This window comes from Ictidomys tridecemlineatus, chromosome X, assembly GCF_052094955.1.
Source record: "Ictidomys tridecemlineatus isolate mIctTri1 chromosome X, mIctTri1.hap1, whole genome shotgun sequence".
In the NCBI taxonomy this organism is placed as follows: domain Eukaryota; kingdom Metazoa; phylum Chordata; class Mammalia; order Rodentia; family Sciuridae; genus Ictidomys; species Ictidomys tridecemlineatus.
Window position 1 is genome coordinate 14056367 of NC_135493.1, and position 20519 is coordinate 14076885.

Here is a 20519-nt window from a genome sequence, read left to right on the forward strand (position 1 = left end):
GTGTGCCTGGCACTAATTTTTAACTAATTATTTAAATGAGTGGAACAAGAATACAAGTTGTTTTTCTTCAACTACCACTCATTTATAGTGTATTTCCTTAATATGTATTCTGGTATTACATTTATGTTTTTCTTTTCCTAATTTTCTTTTTTATCATGATTTTCTCATTTAGTTCAATTTAATTGATTTTATATTTTTTAAATTCTGATATGGGAAGCAAGATCATGATAAAACAAATCATTTAATGTTTACCCAGACATATTCAATCCTAAAACATGTTTGATATTATTCATTCAAGCCTACCTTATATAGATTTATTACAATGGTAAATGTCAGTCCAAGGAAATTTCATCATGAGCAAATCAGCCATTATAAATTATGAATTTTTCCCCTGAAAAGGAAAAGATGATAGGCATTTCATGACTATGATACAATGAAGGCTATTTTTAAAGGATAGTTTGCCCTTTCTCTTCAAAACTGCTATAGCATTACCAGCTCAGTGTGTCGTGTCTTTCCAATCTACATTAAAATATGCATTTATTAATTACCGTCTTTTGAGAAATGGACTTTAACTCAACCAATAAAGAAGCATGGTTTTACTGCTATCTTCTACAAACACTAAGTGCCAACTAGGTGCACAGCTCCAAGAAAATGATACCTTCAGGGTAGAATGTGTTTTTGTGTAGATACAACATAGAACGAATAAGAACCAAGGAAGCTTCTATTTATTAAAAACTTCTTCAAAACTTTAGCTAAAATGGAAAAAGAAATGATCAATTCCTTTCTTCTTAAATTTAGAATATTTTCATCCTGACCAAAAAAATCTTAAGTCTATGATGAAGTACTTCAGATTTAGAGAAACCAAGGCATATAGAAAGGTAGTGATCCTGTCCAAGCTTACCCCTAATGTAACTTCTTTGCATTTTTATCTGGAAAGACTATCCCTTTAAACACATTTGAAGCCAACTCAGGTTATGATCTATCTTGAATGTCTAAGTAAAGAAAAATATTGGATTAGTATGAGCAGGACCCTAGCATTTGCTGTTCAAAAAAATTTTTTTGAGTACTGGGTTTTTTTTTTTTTTTTTGGAAAAAGACAGACTTCATAAAAATATATAGTACATAGTGAAATTTTTATTTTCTACTACACAGTCCCATTTTTCAGGTAGGATTGCTGATGCTGTTTGCTTCTCTTCCCCCTACAGTTGTCTGGTGTTTTAAGTTTAAGCATTTTTATTAAATTTTTATTTTTTTAGTTGTAGTTGGACACAATATATTTATCTTATTTATTTTTATGTGGTGCTGAGGATCCAACCCAGGGCTTCACATGTGCTAGGCAAGCTCTCTACCACAGAGCCCCAGCCTCAGCCCAAGTTTAAACATTTTATTGCTCATTAAAGCCCAAATCAGAGGGTTGTGGAACAAGTCAAACATCAAGTCAATCTCAATATCTCTTTCCATTTCCCTCTTTTTCCCCAACTCTGCTATTTCAAGCTGCATTGAGAGAATTTAAAAAGGTTGAGAATTTTATCAAATATGATGTTATTGAAATAATTCTGAATTTCATTTATAGTTCTACATTATCAATTAGTACCTCCAAATGCATTTTCAGACATATTCTGGTATTACAGATGTCAAGCAGTATATAGGGTTTAAAGCTTCCAAACCTATGTAAATGCTTTTGTTCACTTTTTTTACATCAAAAAATTTAAAATATGGGCTTTTATATTATGGAATTGTGATCTATTACTTTACCAAAATATATTGTGTTTTCACCATACAGTTTGCTATCAATCCACAAATGTGTATTGAACACCTTGCTGTGAGCAAGGCATGGTCAATAGAGATATGACGTGTAGATGACAGTCCCAAAGATATCAGACTTCTTGCCTGTGCATTGCTTTGTCAACTATAACATGAGATCCTGGCTTGCAATCTGTGCAATTACTTTCCTTTACCTCACATAACAGAAGGGCACAGCTTTTAATACGATGAGCATTGAATAAAGTGCCATCAGTAGCATGTGGTAGGAACACTTGTATTTTGAACTGTACAATATGTCCTAGCTCCTCTTTGGTAACACCCTGGTTTTAAGAGAAAGATACACTGTAGGCTCACCAAGGAATACTTAGTTCCTCATTAATATTTTTCATCCATATTACCTCACCTACTGCAGCAGAATATATATGCACAGAGAAAAGTGTTTCCCCCTAAAAAACCTGCTCTTACCCATGAACTGAATTCTTTACATTCTTGTTCACAAAAATAACAGGCTGATGTATCATCTTTGAGAAAATTACAAAACAAGGCAAAAATCATCAACATTAGTCTATGACTCCTAAGCAAAAGGTGCATAGGCTATTTTCAAAAGATGTGTGTGGCAAGCACTATGTTTTAAAAATGTACTGTTTTATTTTTATTCACAGTGTGGGAGGGAGTAGACAGCTGGTAGTGGGAGGACACCCACTGGTTGTCTCTAGTGAGTGGTGTGTGGTTGTGAGGAGAGCCTGGGTGTAAGTTTCACGCAATCAGACCTTCAGGTGGGGGCAATGAAGGCCTCATTGGCACCACTCAGCTGCCCACTTGCAACTCTTTTGCAGAAAAAAATAAAATAATAAAATACACCTCTCTCAAATTCATTATTTTTATTCCTGTAACCTTTGCTCTTGGAGACTAAAAGCTAGGAACCCTCTCAACTCTATCTTGGAAAATGTCAGTTCTTTGAGAAATACTACTCTGGGAATATAGGACTGCAAGATGACTTTTTTCGCAAGACGTAAATTATTTGGGGGTTTTTGCATTGAAAATCATACAGATAATTTAGATGAGGGCATTGGACTAGTATTTAAAAGTCTAATAACCTCTCCCTGACTGGTAGATATTAACTGTGCCTGTGCAGATTTCAGTAACTATCTGGGGGAGCAGTTTGAAATCTCACTTTGTGGAGGATGACACTGTTTAGTATACAGACCAATTCCTGGAACTAGATCATGGTCCCCAGAAGCATCAAGATTCTCCACCTCCAATAGTGTAAACCACATAGAATTGGGACAAAAGTCTTCTATTTCCTCTTTTATCCAATAATGTATAGTTATACTCCCTGTTAAGTGACTATATCCATAAATTAACCATACAGAAAGAAAAAAAATGACCATCTGTATCTAATTATCTATCTTCACCAAGTTCACACTACTTTTGGAGAATAAAGTAGTTCTGCTAGAAATATTAAAAGCTATGGAATCCAGAATATTAATGTTGTTTTCACATTCTTTTAAATTTCAGCTCTGTTTAACCTCATCCCTGTGGGTCTTCGAGTGGTGGCTATTCAAGGAGTTCAAACCAAGCTGTATTTGGCAATGAACAGTGAGGGATACTTATACACCTCGGTAAGCCTCTGATTGTGCATGTTTTGGCTATTCTAGTTTTCACCTGATATGAAACAAAATATCTATGTGTGTTAGTTTTCTGTGACTGTGGCAAAATACCTGAGAAAAACAACATAAGAAGGAAAGATTTATTTTGGCTCATGGCTTCAGAGGTTTCAGTCCATGTTTTTTTTTTTTTTTTTTTTTTTTGTCTCTGTAGTTTCTATGCCTTTGATAAGGCAAACATGTTAGGGAGGATGTGGCAGAACAAAGCTGCTCATTTCATTGTGGCCAGAAAGCAGGGGTGGGGGTGGGCAGACAGACAGTCATTGGGGATAAGCCATAGTCCTCAAGGTCACACACCCAAGGATCTACCTCTTCCCACTAAGCACCAACTCCTAAGTTTCTACCACCTTCCAGTAGTTTGTTAAATTATGAAATTATCAACGGGTTAATCATTTTGGAACCCTAATTCAATCACCTTCCAAAGACCAAATCTCTGAATACTGCCTTCATGGCGACCAAGCTACATGAGTTTTTGGGGAACATGTTCAGGTTCAAATCATAATAATGTGCAAATTTCTGTGTTGAAAAGAATCATGTTCTTGATGGAAATACATAATTGGAAGGATAAATTAGTTTCCTGTGAAAATTATATCTCTTATTGATTAACCAATGTGAAGCTAACATGTTTAGAATAAATTAAAGATTTACTGGAAAGTTGTACATACAGTGCCATTGGAATGTCATGGGCTATGGGAATAAATGATCTCTCTTGCTTTGCTGCTTTGGAAAAGAAAGCCATTTCTTAATGCAGTTAAGCATATTTAACCATTTTTACTCCTAAAATAATTAATGATATATCTCCCTCAGATGAACTTTAGGACAAAAAGACCAGTTCTAGAAATACTTCTAGAGTTTTGTTAACTGCTCAACTAGTACATGATGGCTGTCTGCCTATACTTACTTTCAATTTTGTAAATTTTTATTTCAATTATACAAATTTATGGGGTATAATATGATAATTGAATATATGCATACAATGTGTAATGGTCTAATCAGATAATGAACATTTCCATTTCCTTAATAATTCAAATTGTTCTGATTAACACTCAATTACTGTATATATTTATAGAGTATGGTGTACTATTTCAATGCATGTACATAATATGTACCTAACAAAGCAGGATAATTTGTATTTGTATCTCAGACATAATTTTGTGTTTGGAGCCTTTGAGTTCCTCTCTTCTTATTCATAAAACATACATTTTAAGTACCATTTTCTGTCAAGCACAATTCAACCTCTCCTTACATACAAATTCTTGCTTGACTTTTTCTTACAAGTTTGGAGTGAAATAAGTAAAAAAATGGAATTTTTTAAAGGTGAATTAATTTATAGTCTACAATTCAATCAGGAACATGAGGCCAATTAAGCTTTTTGACAAATGTTTGACATTTAATTATGAAGCAAAACTTGCACAAAAGTTAGGATTTCATTCATATCAGTAGATATATTTTCAGATATAGGAGACCATTTAATATATGAATTATTTTATCTTTATTTTGAATTCTTATATTTTAATAAAAGGAGGGGGTATTTAAGAGGGAAAAATTTGTTTGTCAAACTCCCCACCAGTTTTCCCTAAAGGAAATTATTATTATGACTATAGAAATCTATTCCTAAAACAGCAGGTAAAACACTTACCTGCAATCACTTTTGTTCTCTTCTGTTCCCTGAATTTATTTCCAAGCCAGGCACATAGAAAGGTTCTTGGAAGACATGGTAGAAACCAGAGGCCAGGATAGGAAAAAAGGGAGAAAAGAGTTAGTCCATAAAGGGCTTATTTATTTGATTAACCCAAGTGGTCCTTTTCATGCTATGGAAAAAGATTTTGATAAGAAAGATAATTAGCAGCTTCAAATCCTGGTCTCTATCTGCTTTCCTATATCCATCTTCTCATTACTTAATGAATACAGGGATTTTATTCCTCTTACTAAATGAAAGATTTGAAAGTATTGTAAACTTCATGAAATCTGTCACTTTCTTAATACAGTGCTATTAAAATAACTGATAGGAAAAGGAATTTATTTTTTTAGATTTGTACATTGAGGTAAGATAATTTTATAATGAAGGATTTTCAGGAGCCTCCCTTAGGTCAACAGGACCAGAGGCAAAGGTAGGTTTCTAATAAAAAACGCTTTCAAAAACTTATATGCTTCTGCAATCTGTACAATCAGAAAAATGAGAAATTATACCCCAGTGATTCAAATAAATAAATAAATAAATAAATAAATAAATAAATAAATAAAACAAACTTATATGCAGGCACAGGAAGAAAATGGAACATAATGGACAGTAAGAAGGCAAATGCCAGATGGCAGAGGAAATAATTACTGGTAAAGCATTCAGAATTTCACTGGGATGTAGTCCCCATTATGGTGCTGGGATGAGAAGGATAGAGTAAAAACAGATCTTGCAATGGTGTAATTTTTCTAAACTCACATTTGGGAAATAATATTTAAGAGTGGGGAAATCACTTACATTATGCCATATGTGAGGTTCCCCCACTCAAGAAAATGAGAGCATTCAGTATTAAGTTTAGGGACCTGATATTGGAAATGTATTGTCTACCATTCAAATTTACCATTATTCCAACAAACTTGTAAATGTCAATGTGAGCTCATTTCTAAAACAACAACAAAAAAAAAAAAAAAAAAAAAAACCGCTTCCCAGCTGATGGGTATGTTAATGAACATCTGTAAGCCCAGTAATTCAGGAGACTGATCAGGAATAATGAGAGTTCAAGATCAATCTCAGCAACTTAGCAAGACCCTCAGCAACTTAGTGAGACCTGTCCCAAAATAAAAAACTAAAAAGGACAGGGGATGTAGCTCAGTAGTAAAGTGCTCCTTGCGTCAATCCCCAGTACCAAATGAAAGAAAGAAGGAAGGAAAAAAAAGAAGATAGACAGTCTGGGTTCCCAGAGGAATCAACACTGTAGATTTGTGAGTTTCCTTTTTATAATGTACAAGATATTAGCAAAATGTCAAACATTCTGTATACATTTCCTATTTAGGAAAAGAAGCAGTAAGTAAGCATTTCCTATAAAGGAAAACAAACTGTTTTTATGAAGAAGGAAATATGCCTGGTTGATGATTCAGAAATTCATATAGGAAGAAAATATTCAAATTATTCTACCTAAGAAAGAAATCCAAATCTTCTCCATGATAAATGTTACCATTGCTCCCATGACTCGTGATTGATTATGGCTTAGAGTCCCTATACCATGTTGATTATAGCTTACAGTCCCTATACCAATTTACCCATGGTGATCAACATGGGTAAAATCATCAGGATTTATTGGCTAATTGTATTTGAAAAGAATGCAGGATTACCACATATGGTTGAACATGTATTGTTGCCATTCACTGCATGGATGGAAATGAAGTGTTTATAGGTAGTAATTTAAACAAATTTGTACAGTAGAGCTCAGAGGGTGTTCAAAGGTCATGAAGGAGATGGAGAATTTGACTTTTGGCATTTGATTTGATGTAAAGTTATTAACTAAATGGGAATAAAGGAAGAAGGGCAGATTTGAGAAAGAAGATCGTTGGGTACAGCTTGCAAAAGATATTTGAAAATGTGGACCTAGCACTTGAGAAAAGGACTTGAGCTAGAGATAAAATTGGAAGATATCATATGTAGGTGGTGCTTGATTCCATGGGAATAGTTGAGAGCATATGTAGCATAAGAAGAGAATAGAATTGTCAAATAATATTAGGGAATACTAGCATGGAAGCATCCAGAAGAGAAAGAACTAATTATAGCAGATATATTGCAAAAACTAAAGGGGGAGAGAGTATTAAAAGAGTCAACCATGTCAAATGCTTCAGAGAAAACAAAACCAAGAACTGTGAATTTACCATATGAATGTCTTTGGTGATGTAGACAAATCACTTTCAGTGGAGTAGTAGGAACACAAGCCAGGCTTCAGAGGATAGAGGAGGGAAGGAGAGGAGAGGAAGAAGAGGCAGCAAGGATAGAATTCCTAAGAGAAAGGGAGACATGGTGAGTACACAGGGTTCAGGAAGGCTTTGAAGGTTTTTTGTTTAATAAGACACATGGAAATATTTGTTATGTAAAAGAAAGGAGCTAGCAGAGAGAGATTGATTAAAGAAATAGGAAATGGTATTCTTTATGGGGCATAGCTCCAGAGTAGATGGGAGAGTGATGCAATTAAGAGTATAAGTAATGGGCTGGGGTTGTGGCTCAGTGGTAGAGCATTTGCCTAGCATGTGTGAGGAACTGGGTTTGATCCTCAGCACCACCTAAAAATAAATAAATAAAATAAAGGTTCCATCAACAACTAAAAACAAAAAAACATTAAAAAAAGAGTGTAAGTAAAAGGATTAGAATGACCTTTGAGAAGAAGGGTTCCTCTTGTGGTAGAAGGCAAAGATGATGACAGATGCAGATGTAGATGTTCTTTCTGAGTCTGCTGGCGATGCACAAGGAAGTTGAAGGGTTTCCTGCCACACAACTTGCATTTTCCCACTGATGTACAACAAGAGGTCATCTGTGAAAATCAGAGGCATAGGGATAGCATTTGGTGAAGAATAGCTATTTTGGGAAAGGAACAAGGAAAAGGGTCTAATAACCAGGCATGGAGAAACTATGGCCATGGATCAAATCCAGGCCACTACCTATTTTTGTAAATAAAGTTGTATTAGAGGAATACAGTCATAATTATTCATTTACCTACTGTCTTTGGCTGCTTTTATGCTACATTAGCAAAGTTAGATAGTTGTGACAAGACCTTGTGGACCACAGAGCCTAAATTATTTACCAAATAACTTGACCCTTTATCAAAAAATGTTTGTTGACTCCTAAACTCTTTTTTTGGTGGGGTACCTGGGATTGAACTCAGGGGCACTCGACCACTGAGCCACATCCCCAGCCCTATTTTGTATTTTATTTAGAGACAAGGTCTCACTGAGTTGCTTAGTGCCTCATCTTTGTTGAGGCTGTCTTTGAACTTGAGATCATTCTGTCTCAGCCTCCAGAGCTGCTGGGATTACAGGCATGTGCCATCACACCTGGTGGACTTCTAAACTCTTATTAATAAGACAGTGTGTTCTCAGCCTTACTTATCCATCAGAATCACTTAGGAACCTATAAAAAAATGCCATTCCCTGTGCTATATGCACACGAATTATATAGGAATATCTGAGGGTAGGGTCTATTTTCTAAAGCTTCTAAGCTGATGTGTATATGTAGCCTGTGTTGAAACCACAGATCTGAGGCTAACAAAAATGATAATACAATAGCATTGAGCCCCCCCTCATGAAGTTAGAAACCATGAATTTATATGCACTTTATTTTATCCCATATTTCTAATGCCAATCTTTTTCTGCTTTTATAAGCAAATTGCCTTTATATTTCTAAAGGACTCTTCTTAAGATGATAGAAAATGCTGATTCGTGGAAGAGCTTTCTTATTCTATCTCCTTTTTTCCTTCCTGTTTTGCATTTGTTTCTATATCCCTAATTTCTTTTGAATTCAGGATTGAATTATAAATTACAAATTATTCCCCCTTTTCCATTAAATAAAGGAACAACACCTCCACATTGTTATTGTTACAGAGATAGCAATTTACTTTCCATAATTAATCTCAGGATTCTTGCACTTCACCCTCCCCTCTCCCCTTTTTTTCCTGTTGCCATGGGGGACAGACTTGATGTAGGCTCAAGTGGCAGTGAGAAACCATCTGTGGCAAGAGAATCATAATTAGCCATTATTTCATAACATAATTACTTTCCCCCATAATATAACTAAATCTTTCTGGAACTACAAGGAACTTATTATTCATTGTGCAGTGGTAACTTTGTTCTTACCTTTGGTTTTTCTTACCAATAATAAAGAGTTACATATGAGCCTTTGAGAGTCCTCAAAACTTCACAGAGTAGATATGAAGTCACTTACATTATTTCTCTCCTTGAAATATTATAGCATATTATCAGTATTTCATTCTTTTTATGACTGAGTAATATTCCATTGTATTGGCTATGCCACATTTAGTCTATCCTTTATCAGTTGATAGAAATTTGAATTGTTTTTCCAGATAGCTGCATAGCTGATTCATTCTCATGTCTTAACCTGGAAGGCATTCCTTAGAAAATTCACTTCTGAACACCTTAACTGAAGCAGTACATTTACTTGTCCATGTTATCCTCATTTATCTTCTTTAATATCTTATCTGTTTTAAATTCATATTCATATATTTAGTCCTGATTTCCTCTCATTCCAATGAGCATATTGGAGCACATATTTTATATCTGTTATGCACTGGAGGCTTGATGAGTGCATGCTACTGGTTTCTCAATAAATGCTTAATGACTGACTTGGTTAGACTCAAAAGAGGAGGATAAGTATGGCCTTGTGAGCATTTTTTCTAAAAAATACTTTTTATTTGTAAATAATTTCAAACTTATAGAAAATCTGCAAGAATAACAGTAGCAAGAACACCATATATCCCTTACTCACATTCATTTTTACCCCATTTGCTTTATCATTTGTTCATTTGTTCTATCTATCTGCCCATCATATTCTTCTGAGCTATTTCAGAGTATTTTGAATCCTGGCATTTTACCTCTAAATATTTCAGTATATATTTCCTAAGAATAAGTCTATTTTCTTATATAACAATAGTACAGTACATTTGTCAACTGCAGTAAATTTTCATGAATATAATATTTTATCTAATCTACTGTCCATATTCCAATTTTGTTAGTTGACAAATTGTTCTTTATAGCATTTTTTTCCTTCACTATAGGATCTAGCTTAGGGTCAGATACTGAATTAAGTTGCCATGTCCCTTTAGAGTCCCTTAAAGTTCCATAGTCTTTATCTTTTGACATTGTTTTTGTAGAAAAAAAAATCCATCCACCATTTTTGAAAAAAAAATTCCCAATTTGGGGTTTGATAATTTTTCATGATTTGACTGAGGTTAATTGTTTCTAGCCAGAATACTATATATCCTTCTAGGGGTTCACATCTGGAGGCATACATGTTTGTCCTCACTGATGATGTTAGGTTTGATCCTCCAGTCAATGCATTATCTGATTTTTCCACTGTTTAGCTCTTGAGTTTTTGTTTGTTTGCTTCAACTAGTAAACAGTGCATCAGGAGACATTTTGAGACCATGTAAATATCATGTTCCTAAGAGCCCAGTATTTTTTAGAATTTTTCTTAGATGTTGATAGACCTTTATTTTATTCATTTATTTATATGTAGTGCTGAGAATGGAGCCCAGTGCCTCACACATGCTAGAGAAGTGCTGCACCACTGCCACAAACCCAGCCCTCTAAGATCCCAGGTTGTTGTGTTTTGTTTTGTTTTGTTTTTTGTTACTGGGGATTGAACTCAGGAGCACTTGCCCACTGAGCCACATCCCCAGCCCTATTTTGTATTTTATCTAGACACAGGGTCTCACTGAGTTGCTTAGGGCCTCGGTAAGTTGCTGAGGCTGGCTTTGAACTCACAATCCTCCTGTCTCAACCTTGGGAGCTGTTGGGATTACATGCGTGTGCCACCATACCCGCCTTAGAGCCCAGTTTTTAACACTATATTTTTAGGAATCCCTAACCTCTTTCAAAAGATAATATAATTAGTTTCACTAATTATATAACATGATTATATAATAATATAATTATAATTATATTATGCCAGGATTCAACATACTCTTAAATGGCTCAGAAAAATATTATAGATAGAACAAATGAAGAAATGATAAAGAATTTGAGATAAAATGAATCTTAGTAAGGGATATATGTTATTCTTTGTTCTTACAGATTTTCTGTAAGTTTTGAATTATGTAGAAATAAAAACAAATTTTTAATACTCATGAGGTCATACCTATCCTTCTCTTTTGAGTCTAACCAATTCAGTCATCAAGCCTTTATTGAGAAACCAGTAGCATGTACTCATCAAAATTCTAATGAATAACAGAAATGTAATATGTGTTCATGTGCTTACTGGAATGAGAGAAAATCAGGAATAAATATATGAATACTAGCAATTATGTTAATAATATGATTGGACATGACCAGTGATTAGTAGATAGTCTTTGTAAGTTTACTGATACCTAAATTGAGGTAGAAAAAAATTAATATTTTATATCCCAAAGTCAACAAGAGTCATGAAAAATAGGATATGGCAACAAAAGATTTTATAGATTTGGCATTTTTATCTCTGGGCTTAAATAGAATTATTTATGGGCAAGTTTTGCAGAGGTATATTTAAATTAGTTCTTATAAATGTTTTAATTTCATACTGTGGATGGAGATTGGTTCGTGTTAAGGTGCCTCAAATGTTCAGCATGTTTACTTGTGGACTCTGAGCTACTCTTCTGTTACTTTGTTTAGTTCTTCTGATTTCAGTGTGATACTTTAGGACTTAATTTTAGATGATGTGACTTCACATCTATATCCCACATTCTACTATAGAAGGGTTATTGAAATTTAGATGAATTCATGGATCAGTGCAGTGATGAATATACTCCTAGTAAATATTTGTAGCATGTAAATGTTTACATTATGTCAAATCCTTATATCAGCATATACTTACAATATAACTTCTAGGGTTATCATCATAGAGAATTGCAAATTTAATAGAATTAAATGGAGAGCATTGGTTTCATCATTTGAGCTCTTTAGAAAGTGAGATTGACTCAGTTACAAATGTAAATAGATTTAAAATATGCACCAGCAGTATCATATCCAATGTGGAAAAAAGTGATCATGATCAAATGAAAATATCAAACCAAAAAGAGCAGGCATGTACAAAGAATTCTAACTTCTAATTACAACTTTGCATATTTGTACCCTTCATTTAATTTAAAAGATTATTCAATTTGGTTTGTTTAATATAAACCAAAACTTATTTTCCCTAATTTGGTGCATATATAAGAAAATTTTTGACAAAATAGTGAATACATATGGAAATAAATATTTTCAGTGGGCATTTTTTTGGGGGGGGGTACTGGGGATTGAACTCAGGGACACTCAACCACTGAACCACATCCCCAGCCCTATTTTGTATTTTATTTAGAAACAAGGTCTCACTGAGTTGCTTAGCACCTCACTTTTGCTGAGGCTGACTGTGAACTCACAATCCTTCTACCTCAACCTCCAGAGGTGCTGGGATTACAGGTATGTGCCACTGCACTGAAGTTCGATGGGCATTTTTAGTTCAGATACTGAATTGTAAGATTATGAGGGTAATTATATATATACATACACAAACACACACACATTTTTCTGAGTAACATCTCTAGAAATGGAAAATGTAGAAAGTTATTTTACAAGAAGACAGAGAAAACAAGCACATTTTATTTGTTACTGAATGATTCTGTTAGATTAAGGAGCTAGATTATATGTTTTAAAGAGATGCTCAGTTATGGTATTGGTGCTATAGAGCTAAGAAGTCATTAAAATTATTGCAGTGAAAAATATACCCAAGTAGCTGTCTTACATTTTTTCCCTCAGACTACCAGTGAATCAGCATAATTTTCAATGCCAAAATACATTTCCCAATTCAGATTACTTCATGTTTAGTATTTTTTGCAGTTAATAAAATTTCATTAAAATGTAAAAAAAAATCTAGGGCTGGCGCTGTAGCTCAGTGGTAAAGCACTTGCCTTGCGTATGTGAGGCACTAGGTTCAATCCTCAGCAGCACATAAAAATGAATGAAGATACTGTGTGTTCATTTACAACTAAAAATATTTTAAAAATGTAAAAGAAAATCTAGTTGAGCATATTTGAAAATGGAATTAGATAAATCTGTTTGTACCTTCAAAATCAAGTATCTTTTCTTTATGATCCCTTTTAAAAAAATAACCAAAGCTGGTAAGTTATTTACTTTCTTATGTATATGAATGATAATGATACTTTCTCAGAAATCAGAGACTATGGTGGTTGTAACTAAAGAGAGCAAGATTGGCTCTGTATTCTGTTTTTGTGGCCAAGTTGAAAAACTAATCTAAATAAGAGGTCATGGGGCACATATTTAACAATGTCTCATGGCTTTAACTCTGAAGCTAAATTCATCTTTGTAGGAAGAAACCAGTATCTTGGAGATGAAGAATAAAATAATTGGCAGGAATGACTAAGCGTACTTTTAACAAATAAAGCCAGATGTAAGGAGATTACACACAGATACACACACACACACACACACACACACACACACACACACACATATGAAACCAGTCTTATATTCATTGCTCTGTTGCTATGATGACACGAGTTTATTTTGGAATTCTTAAAATAATTCTAAGTTTTAAATATGTAACCTACACTGAACATTTGGAGATTGCTCTAGCAACATTCAGTAATACTTAATAGCTTTATGAAAGAGAACAAATAAGACTTCTTAGCGTTATTTTATGTGATTATCCAGTGAGTTGACTGTCTTGATGAGAATATTGTTTTTTAGTCTCTGCCTTCCTGTTTGTATCATTTTAATCCATAATGGGATAGGAGAAAAAAAAAACAGCTCATCAACACATTTTTCTGTGTTGTCCTTCTTTCCATGAAACTTGTACTTTGCAATGGTTTGCCTACCAAAATCTTTTATTTATTTATTTATTTTTAATTTTTTAATTATTACACATGACAGTACAATGATCTTGACATTTCATACATTTGAATCAAATTGCCTACAAAAATATTTACTCATTAAGTAGTAACTGATTTTTTTCTCCACATTCCCCTTAGTCTTTGAGCAATATTTGGCACAAAGTATGTTTTTGTACTTATTTATTTAAATAATTAGTAGATTATTGTGTAATAAAATATAAAGACCACTAATATTTTTCTGTTGGGTCTTTTGAATATTTTAAATATGTTAAAGGACCCAATTATAACCTTTTGTGGATCTGCTAAACTGTTACCGTTTCAAGGTTACATAAGTAAGTGAATTACTGAGACGCAAGAAAAAAATATTGAAGGCTGCAGTACTGGTTTCAGTGATTACAATGCTTAAAGGGAATTGTGACTTCTGAACAGAGAAACTTTAAATGAAAACATTTCTCTGATCATTATAATAGCTGTAACCAAGGTTAATAACTGGCAAGCCCCTGACTAATACATTTAATATGTTTTGCCCAGCCTGAATGTGCGAATGGATGACACGTCTGTGCAAAAATTCTGATTAAGTTATTCATCAGATGCTCTGATGCTAACTACTTTTGACAACCCTGGAAGTAGAACTAGGGGAAAACCTCAATTGATTTCTTGGGTGGATTTTGCATATAGCCAGTAGCAATAATACATAACACCCCCTTCCTTAAAGACTTCAGATGGGTACAGGAATTCTGGGAGAGAATATAACAGGAGCAGTTAAAATTAGAGATCATGAACATATTTACCTAAGGAAAAATATTTCATAGAGATTTAGAAAAGGCAAATGTACAACTCCAAAGTATTATAACTTAGACTTTGAAAATATAAAGGATAAAAATGTTTAACAGAAGGAAGGTATGAATTATCCCATAATACTTTCATAATTGGCAGTGAGAAACCTGACAATCACAGTAATCACTTTCAGAAATGAAATTCAGACAGGTAAAACTCCATTGTATATAGCAAATGCTATAACAAAAAAAGTCTGTGTTAGAACATCCATTGTTGTATCCTGGCCACAAAGTCAGCAAGGTTAAACACTAAAATCCCTCTTAGATTATTTGGTCTGGTTAAAGAGTTTTTTAAAATATTGCATAAAGTATTCCCTGGTTTCTGCCCATATCACAATAATGAATCACTCTAATAAAAGTCTTAATGAAAAAGCCTCTTTGCAAGCAGTTTGGGTGGAAGACAGAACCTATTGGAGACTGAAAGCTGTGAAGTAGCAATTTCCCAGAAAACTCCCTTCATTCCTCTAGTCTCAGAGAACTTGGTCACACACTCCCAGAGAACCTGAAGCTTGAAATGCTCCAGGAACTTTTTCAGCTAATAGATTAGTAGATACCCATTGAATCTCCACAATTTCTGAGGCACCCCAAGCAGTGATCATATTGGTCCCTATTAACACTGTCTGGATTTTACAGGGTGCATAAAGACATATGCCCTAAATTCAGAGCTCTGATCGCTAATAGTTGATCTACTACAGGAAGGATCTGCAGAAACTATTTCAACCCAATTTATTCAGTCTGGCAATGCTATTTTTAGCCTAGAACTCATTGGAAGAGGACTCCATATAGGGAAACAATTTGAGAGCCCTTGGGATTGGGGGTGGATAAGGGCACACCTTTATGGGAATTTACCAGTTGTACTAAACAATACAGAACACATTAAGACCATGTTTATATGTCATGGTGAGGTAAAATTGAGTTTAATGGAAAACAATCTTCAATTTTACCCAGAAATGATGTTGGTTAAAGTGCTTTTAATTTTTCATAAATATGTGATTCTTTAAAAAATCTCCCACTTGTACAGCACAAGTGGATTATGATGGATTCAACCAACCAAACCTTTTAGATATATCAGAGTCCACCTTCCATGTTTGGGCAAGGACATAGGGCTATTGTTCCCTACATGATTCCATTCTGTAGTAATAGGAATAACAAAGAGAAACAATATAGATCTATAGAGGTACAACTGCTTGCAACTGTAATACACAAGACACATTAACACCTGATATTTTGAGTAATAAAAAGTGCTTTGTTTCCTCCAGAAAGGAGTTATTTGCTATCATTGACTTTCATGAGCAATTAGGAAATGGAGCCACATTTTGATCCTATTATTTTTACTTGCTTCAAAATCTCTATTATTCATTTCTTATTTCCTTGGGAGTAGATGGGTAGTTAGTGCTAGAAAAAGTAAGTAGATGCAACCATATTTATTGAAGCTATTTATTATATTTATATTCCTAATATCCTTACCAGCAAGGGAAACCACCTGGCCAACTCATGTTTCCTTGTACTTATCTATTTCCAAATAGGATTATTTGCTCATACAAAAGAAGTTCTGTTTCTAGTAGGGCTATCAGTAAATCAAAGCATTTGTATGTCACAAGGGTATTTTCACCTAATGATTTTTAAGTTTTACATAAGAAAACGGGTTTAACAAATGCTTTAGCTGTTAGTGTTTTCAATCTGAGCATGAGCCTTCATTCAAATCAGTAGTTAACCTTGACAACAGTGGTCAACAGAACTGTGATGGATGGTTTTGCATAGCACCTTTCTTTGCTGTGGACCTTGGCCTGATTTTGTCTATGCATAGCAGCATTCTGAGATGGCTTGGAAGCTCTTTTATTCAGTACTCTAGTTGCCTCAGCTCTGTCACCTATTCATATTTTGAAGTTAGGCTTTTTTTTTCTCTTTTCTATAATCTATCTTTTCCTGGCCAATCTTTCCAGCTTTCTTGAGTTTCTGAATCCTTTGTGAGAGTAGTGAAGGAATTATTTGTTTTCTGATATCTGTAACATTCTAGTGATGTTCATCTATTTGCATGAACCATTCATGGTCCTTGCTGTCAGAGAGGCAAGGGCTCTGCCTATTGGCATTTACACCTAGATGTTGATCCACAGACACAGTTGTTTTGCAACAAGCTACCTAGATAGCAGTGTTGTTTTTATAATTGTGGAAAATCAATACATGCAAACAAAAATGCAAGCATACAGGTGAGGAATGAAGAAAGGTAAGAATCCCAGATGTGTATGAAACAATTCTGGACTCAATTTGTTTCAGACCTGGTTTCTCTTCATTTTAGCAGCTGGGACTCTTCAGTCTTGGCAGTTTAGGGAGCCAAAGCAAAAATGAAAATGCACTTTTCTTCTACAAAGCTTTTAGTTCTCTTTGAAATTCTGCTTGACCTCTAAGTGCTAGGCTCTACTCTCAGGGTTCAACAGTGTGGGGGCTCCTTCCTTAGATACCCCATAATTCCTGTCCCCACCTTTGTTATTTAAGAGATAATGCTATTAAATGGTGGGAGTTCGGCGAGTCAGTAGATTATACATGGCAGATATTTTCAAAAAAATTATAATTTATTTATTTCAGTTATGCTCATATTCATATAAATATCTATGCAAATGGGTTTTTAAATGGTTTGATTTCATACCAAAAGGTCAGATTTTTCCTGTTTATTTAGCATTTTCTGTCATCATATTTGACAAAATATTTCTTGTGGTGAATATATAAGCATTTGTACCATCATCTTTTTCTATGGTCAGTCCTCCATTTGGAAGAGGAAGCATTTGCCATTTTAGTCAGAGTTCTTGTGAACATTAGAAACATAATGAGACTTTCTGTTGCTGTAATGGGTTACTGCACTGGAATGCTAACATAAAAGCTTCCTGAGGAGCTGGACAATTCATTTATTTGGATTTTCACGTCATTTTAACCACCCATGCTTGGCTGTGTTTTATTATTAATGTTTCCTGAAGTATTTCTATGTATCATCAAATAGTGACACAATCAGTCTTCGAGAGGCTTCACATATGCACATCCCAGCCTTTTTCTAAGTACAGCTAATCCTCAAGTATTGGTGTCATTACACAGTTTGAGTCATTCTTTAATATGACACAATTGTCTTAGCTGAAATTATATAGATTTCATCAGATCCAAAATTCAGTAGTCCAAAAAATTCTACTAAGACATCAGAGTCATTTGTGGAGAGGTAAAATCATATCAAGATCTTACTATATGAAATGTGCCATAAAGAGTATGAGATGTTAACCCACTGATTTATTGAATAAATAGCATCTAATAGTTAAATTTGCTTTTTTATATGCCTCAGTACTCCTCAACCTGACAGATCTCAAACTTCATAGGATGTTTTCAAGTCAGGTAAAAGGAAAATAGGGCCACTGTGGAAAAACCCTGAAAAGTATCACTAGCAAGTTGCTCGTTTCTGGCACATTAGTTAATTACTTCACAAATTTGTCCATCATGTTCTCATTTCACTTTTATAAGCACAATAACACTTTATTTTACTGAACATTAACAACATTTAATTTCATAATGAACTAACGACTGTTGCATAGGTTATGAATTAGCATATGGGCTGACCCAATTCAGTGGTCATGCTGCCTTCTCAAACATTTATTGGAGCATTAGGGAAAAATTGAAACCATTCAATATAATTTTTGAGTAAATAATATTTTTTCTCTTTGAAATTAAGATTAACCTTTGTTCCTAAAATTTAGCATCAAGATATTTTAAAATATTTTTTTCAAATGGAGTTTATGTAAACTACAAACATCGTAGACAATTTGTCTTTTTGATGATATTTTATTGAACATTAATTTGCTGTTATTGTGGCAACCCAACCTATTACCATCTCATCAGGAAGGAGCGTGTTATACAGTATATTGAGGAAATTACTCTTTTATGAAGTCACAAGCAGAGCTGTTTTATTAGAATGCATGGTGGGTCAGAAGTTCACAGGAGACCCTGGTTATAAATGTTCTCACTCTATATAGGAAGATCTCATTTAGGGGAGTTTAGTTTGTGGCATGCCAAAGAAACTTTGCTATAAAAACAATTTGCATTCTATGTTTTTCCTGCTTCTAGGACTCTAAGGGTACTATTATAATAATAACCCAGTGTAATAATATTAAAAGATATAATACTTAGTATGGAAATTTATACTTTCAAAGCCCTGTTGCCTACATTACCTTATAGCACTTACTTGTCAAGTGATCACAAAACACTATTGTATTGGAACTGCAGTTTTATACTGTTCTATTAAATGCAAAGTCCAAATAGGTCCAGATGGTTCAGAATTCCTAAGAACAGAAAATACCACAAAGAATGATAGCGTGAAATTTATCATTTTGCCCATTATTATTTTTCTGGCATTCATGCCACTTTTATTATGATGTAGGGTAATACTGAAAGGATTCTTTCATCCTAGAAGTTGTAGGTAAAGTACCTTTCTCTGTTAGGCAGTGCTGGCCAAGAAACCATTCAACTGTCTTTCTTGAAAAGATACATGAACTTCACTTTAGTTGTTGGTTAAGTCTCAATCTTGGGAAGAATTCCAAATTAACTGCCTCTGAAATGATCTTGAGGCAGATTCATATAGTATCCAAAGGTCTTAGAAAAAAAATTTGCTGTTGAGATATTGATAGTAATCCCCAAGGCATTTCTACACCTTTAGTGGTCATCTCACCAAATTCAAGGAAAAAAGTATTCCTCTGGACAGTTTTATTGTATCTATTTGTGTTTGCTAAATGAGCTTCCATAAAACTCAATTGTAATTCCTGCTTTAAATTGAAATTTTCTTTGTAAGAATATCAAGTAGTTCATTTTCCCTTCAGGTGTGACATTCTGTATTCAAATGAGATAGGATTTCTTGTTAGTTTTTGCTTTATTGTTTGGTTTTTGTACAGCCATTCTGTTCAGTCTTGAATTGCTCAAGGGAATACTCACTGCCCTCACATTTTTATTTAGCAAAAAGTCTCTTCAGTAGAGGTTAGATTGCATGTCTTTAAGTCCACACCTTGTTTGGACTTCATTAGTCCATTGTAAATGAAGATTACTGAGATAAGTATCAGATAACATCAAACTATCTGCTTGAGAGATTACAATCTCCTAAAAGATTACAGAAACAAGTACCTTAACCTTGCATTTTTAGAGCTCAGTGTGTGTACTATTTTCACATACCTCTTTTATCCCCAAATGTTTCTTGCATATAAATCTGGTATCTTGTAAACTATAATATAAGATGTTTTCAAATAAGAATGGTGCCTTCTTTGATATTTCCCATTATATCAAATTCATTACCAAATACCCAGTAAATCATCTACAAATATGTAATAAATTAATGGTTGAAGAAACTGTTACCATGCAAAACTCCAAAGATTTTGAGAAAAAAAATGATATCTCTCTTTTATAAAATAAAAGATAACTGGATCAGAATGAGACCATTGAGTAAGGAAAGATTTAGAGGTTCAAATTATGTGTATTTCCACGTGCCTACACATGTATATATATCTCTCTCTCTTTTCCTCATAGAAACTATTAATGTACCAAATCTTTGTCACCATTCCAAAATGGTAGTGAATAAATTGCTGGTTGATTAATCATGTCTTTTTTATATACATCAGAAATATTAGTTAAATAGGGAATTACAATATAGGCATAGTGAA

The 20519-nt window shown here is 33.9% G+C and overlaps 1 protein-coding gene across 4 annotated transcripts in view; it reads left to right on the forward strand.

The window, feature by feature from the left end:
* The window catches only part of Fgf13 (fibroblast growth factor 13), a 490746-nt gene that overhangs the window by 424420 nt on the left and 45807 nt on the right, over nucleotides 1-20519 (forward strand). For all 4 annotated transcript variants that reach the window (XM_078034210.1, XM_078034209.1, XM_078034211.1 and 1 more), the window contains one exon: nucleotides 3283-3386. In XM_078034210.1, the coding sequence (XP_077890336.1) occupies nucleotides 3283-3386 (104 nt within the window). The remainder of the gene's footprint in view (nucleotides 1-3282; nucleotides 3387-20519) is intronic.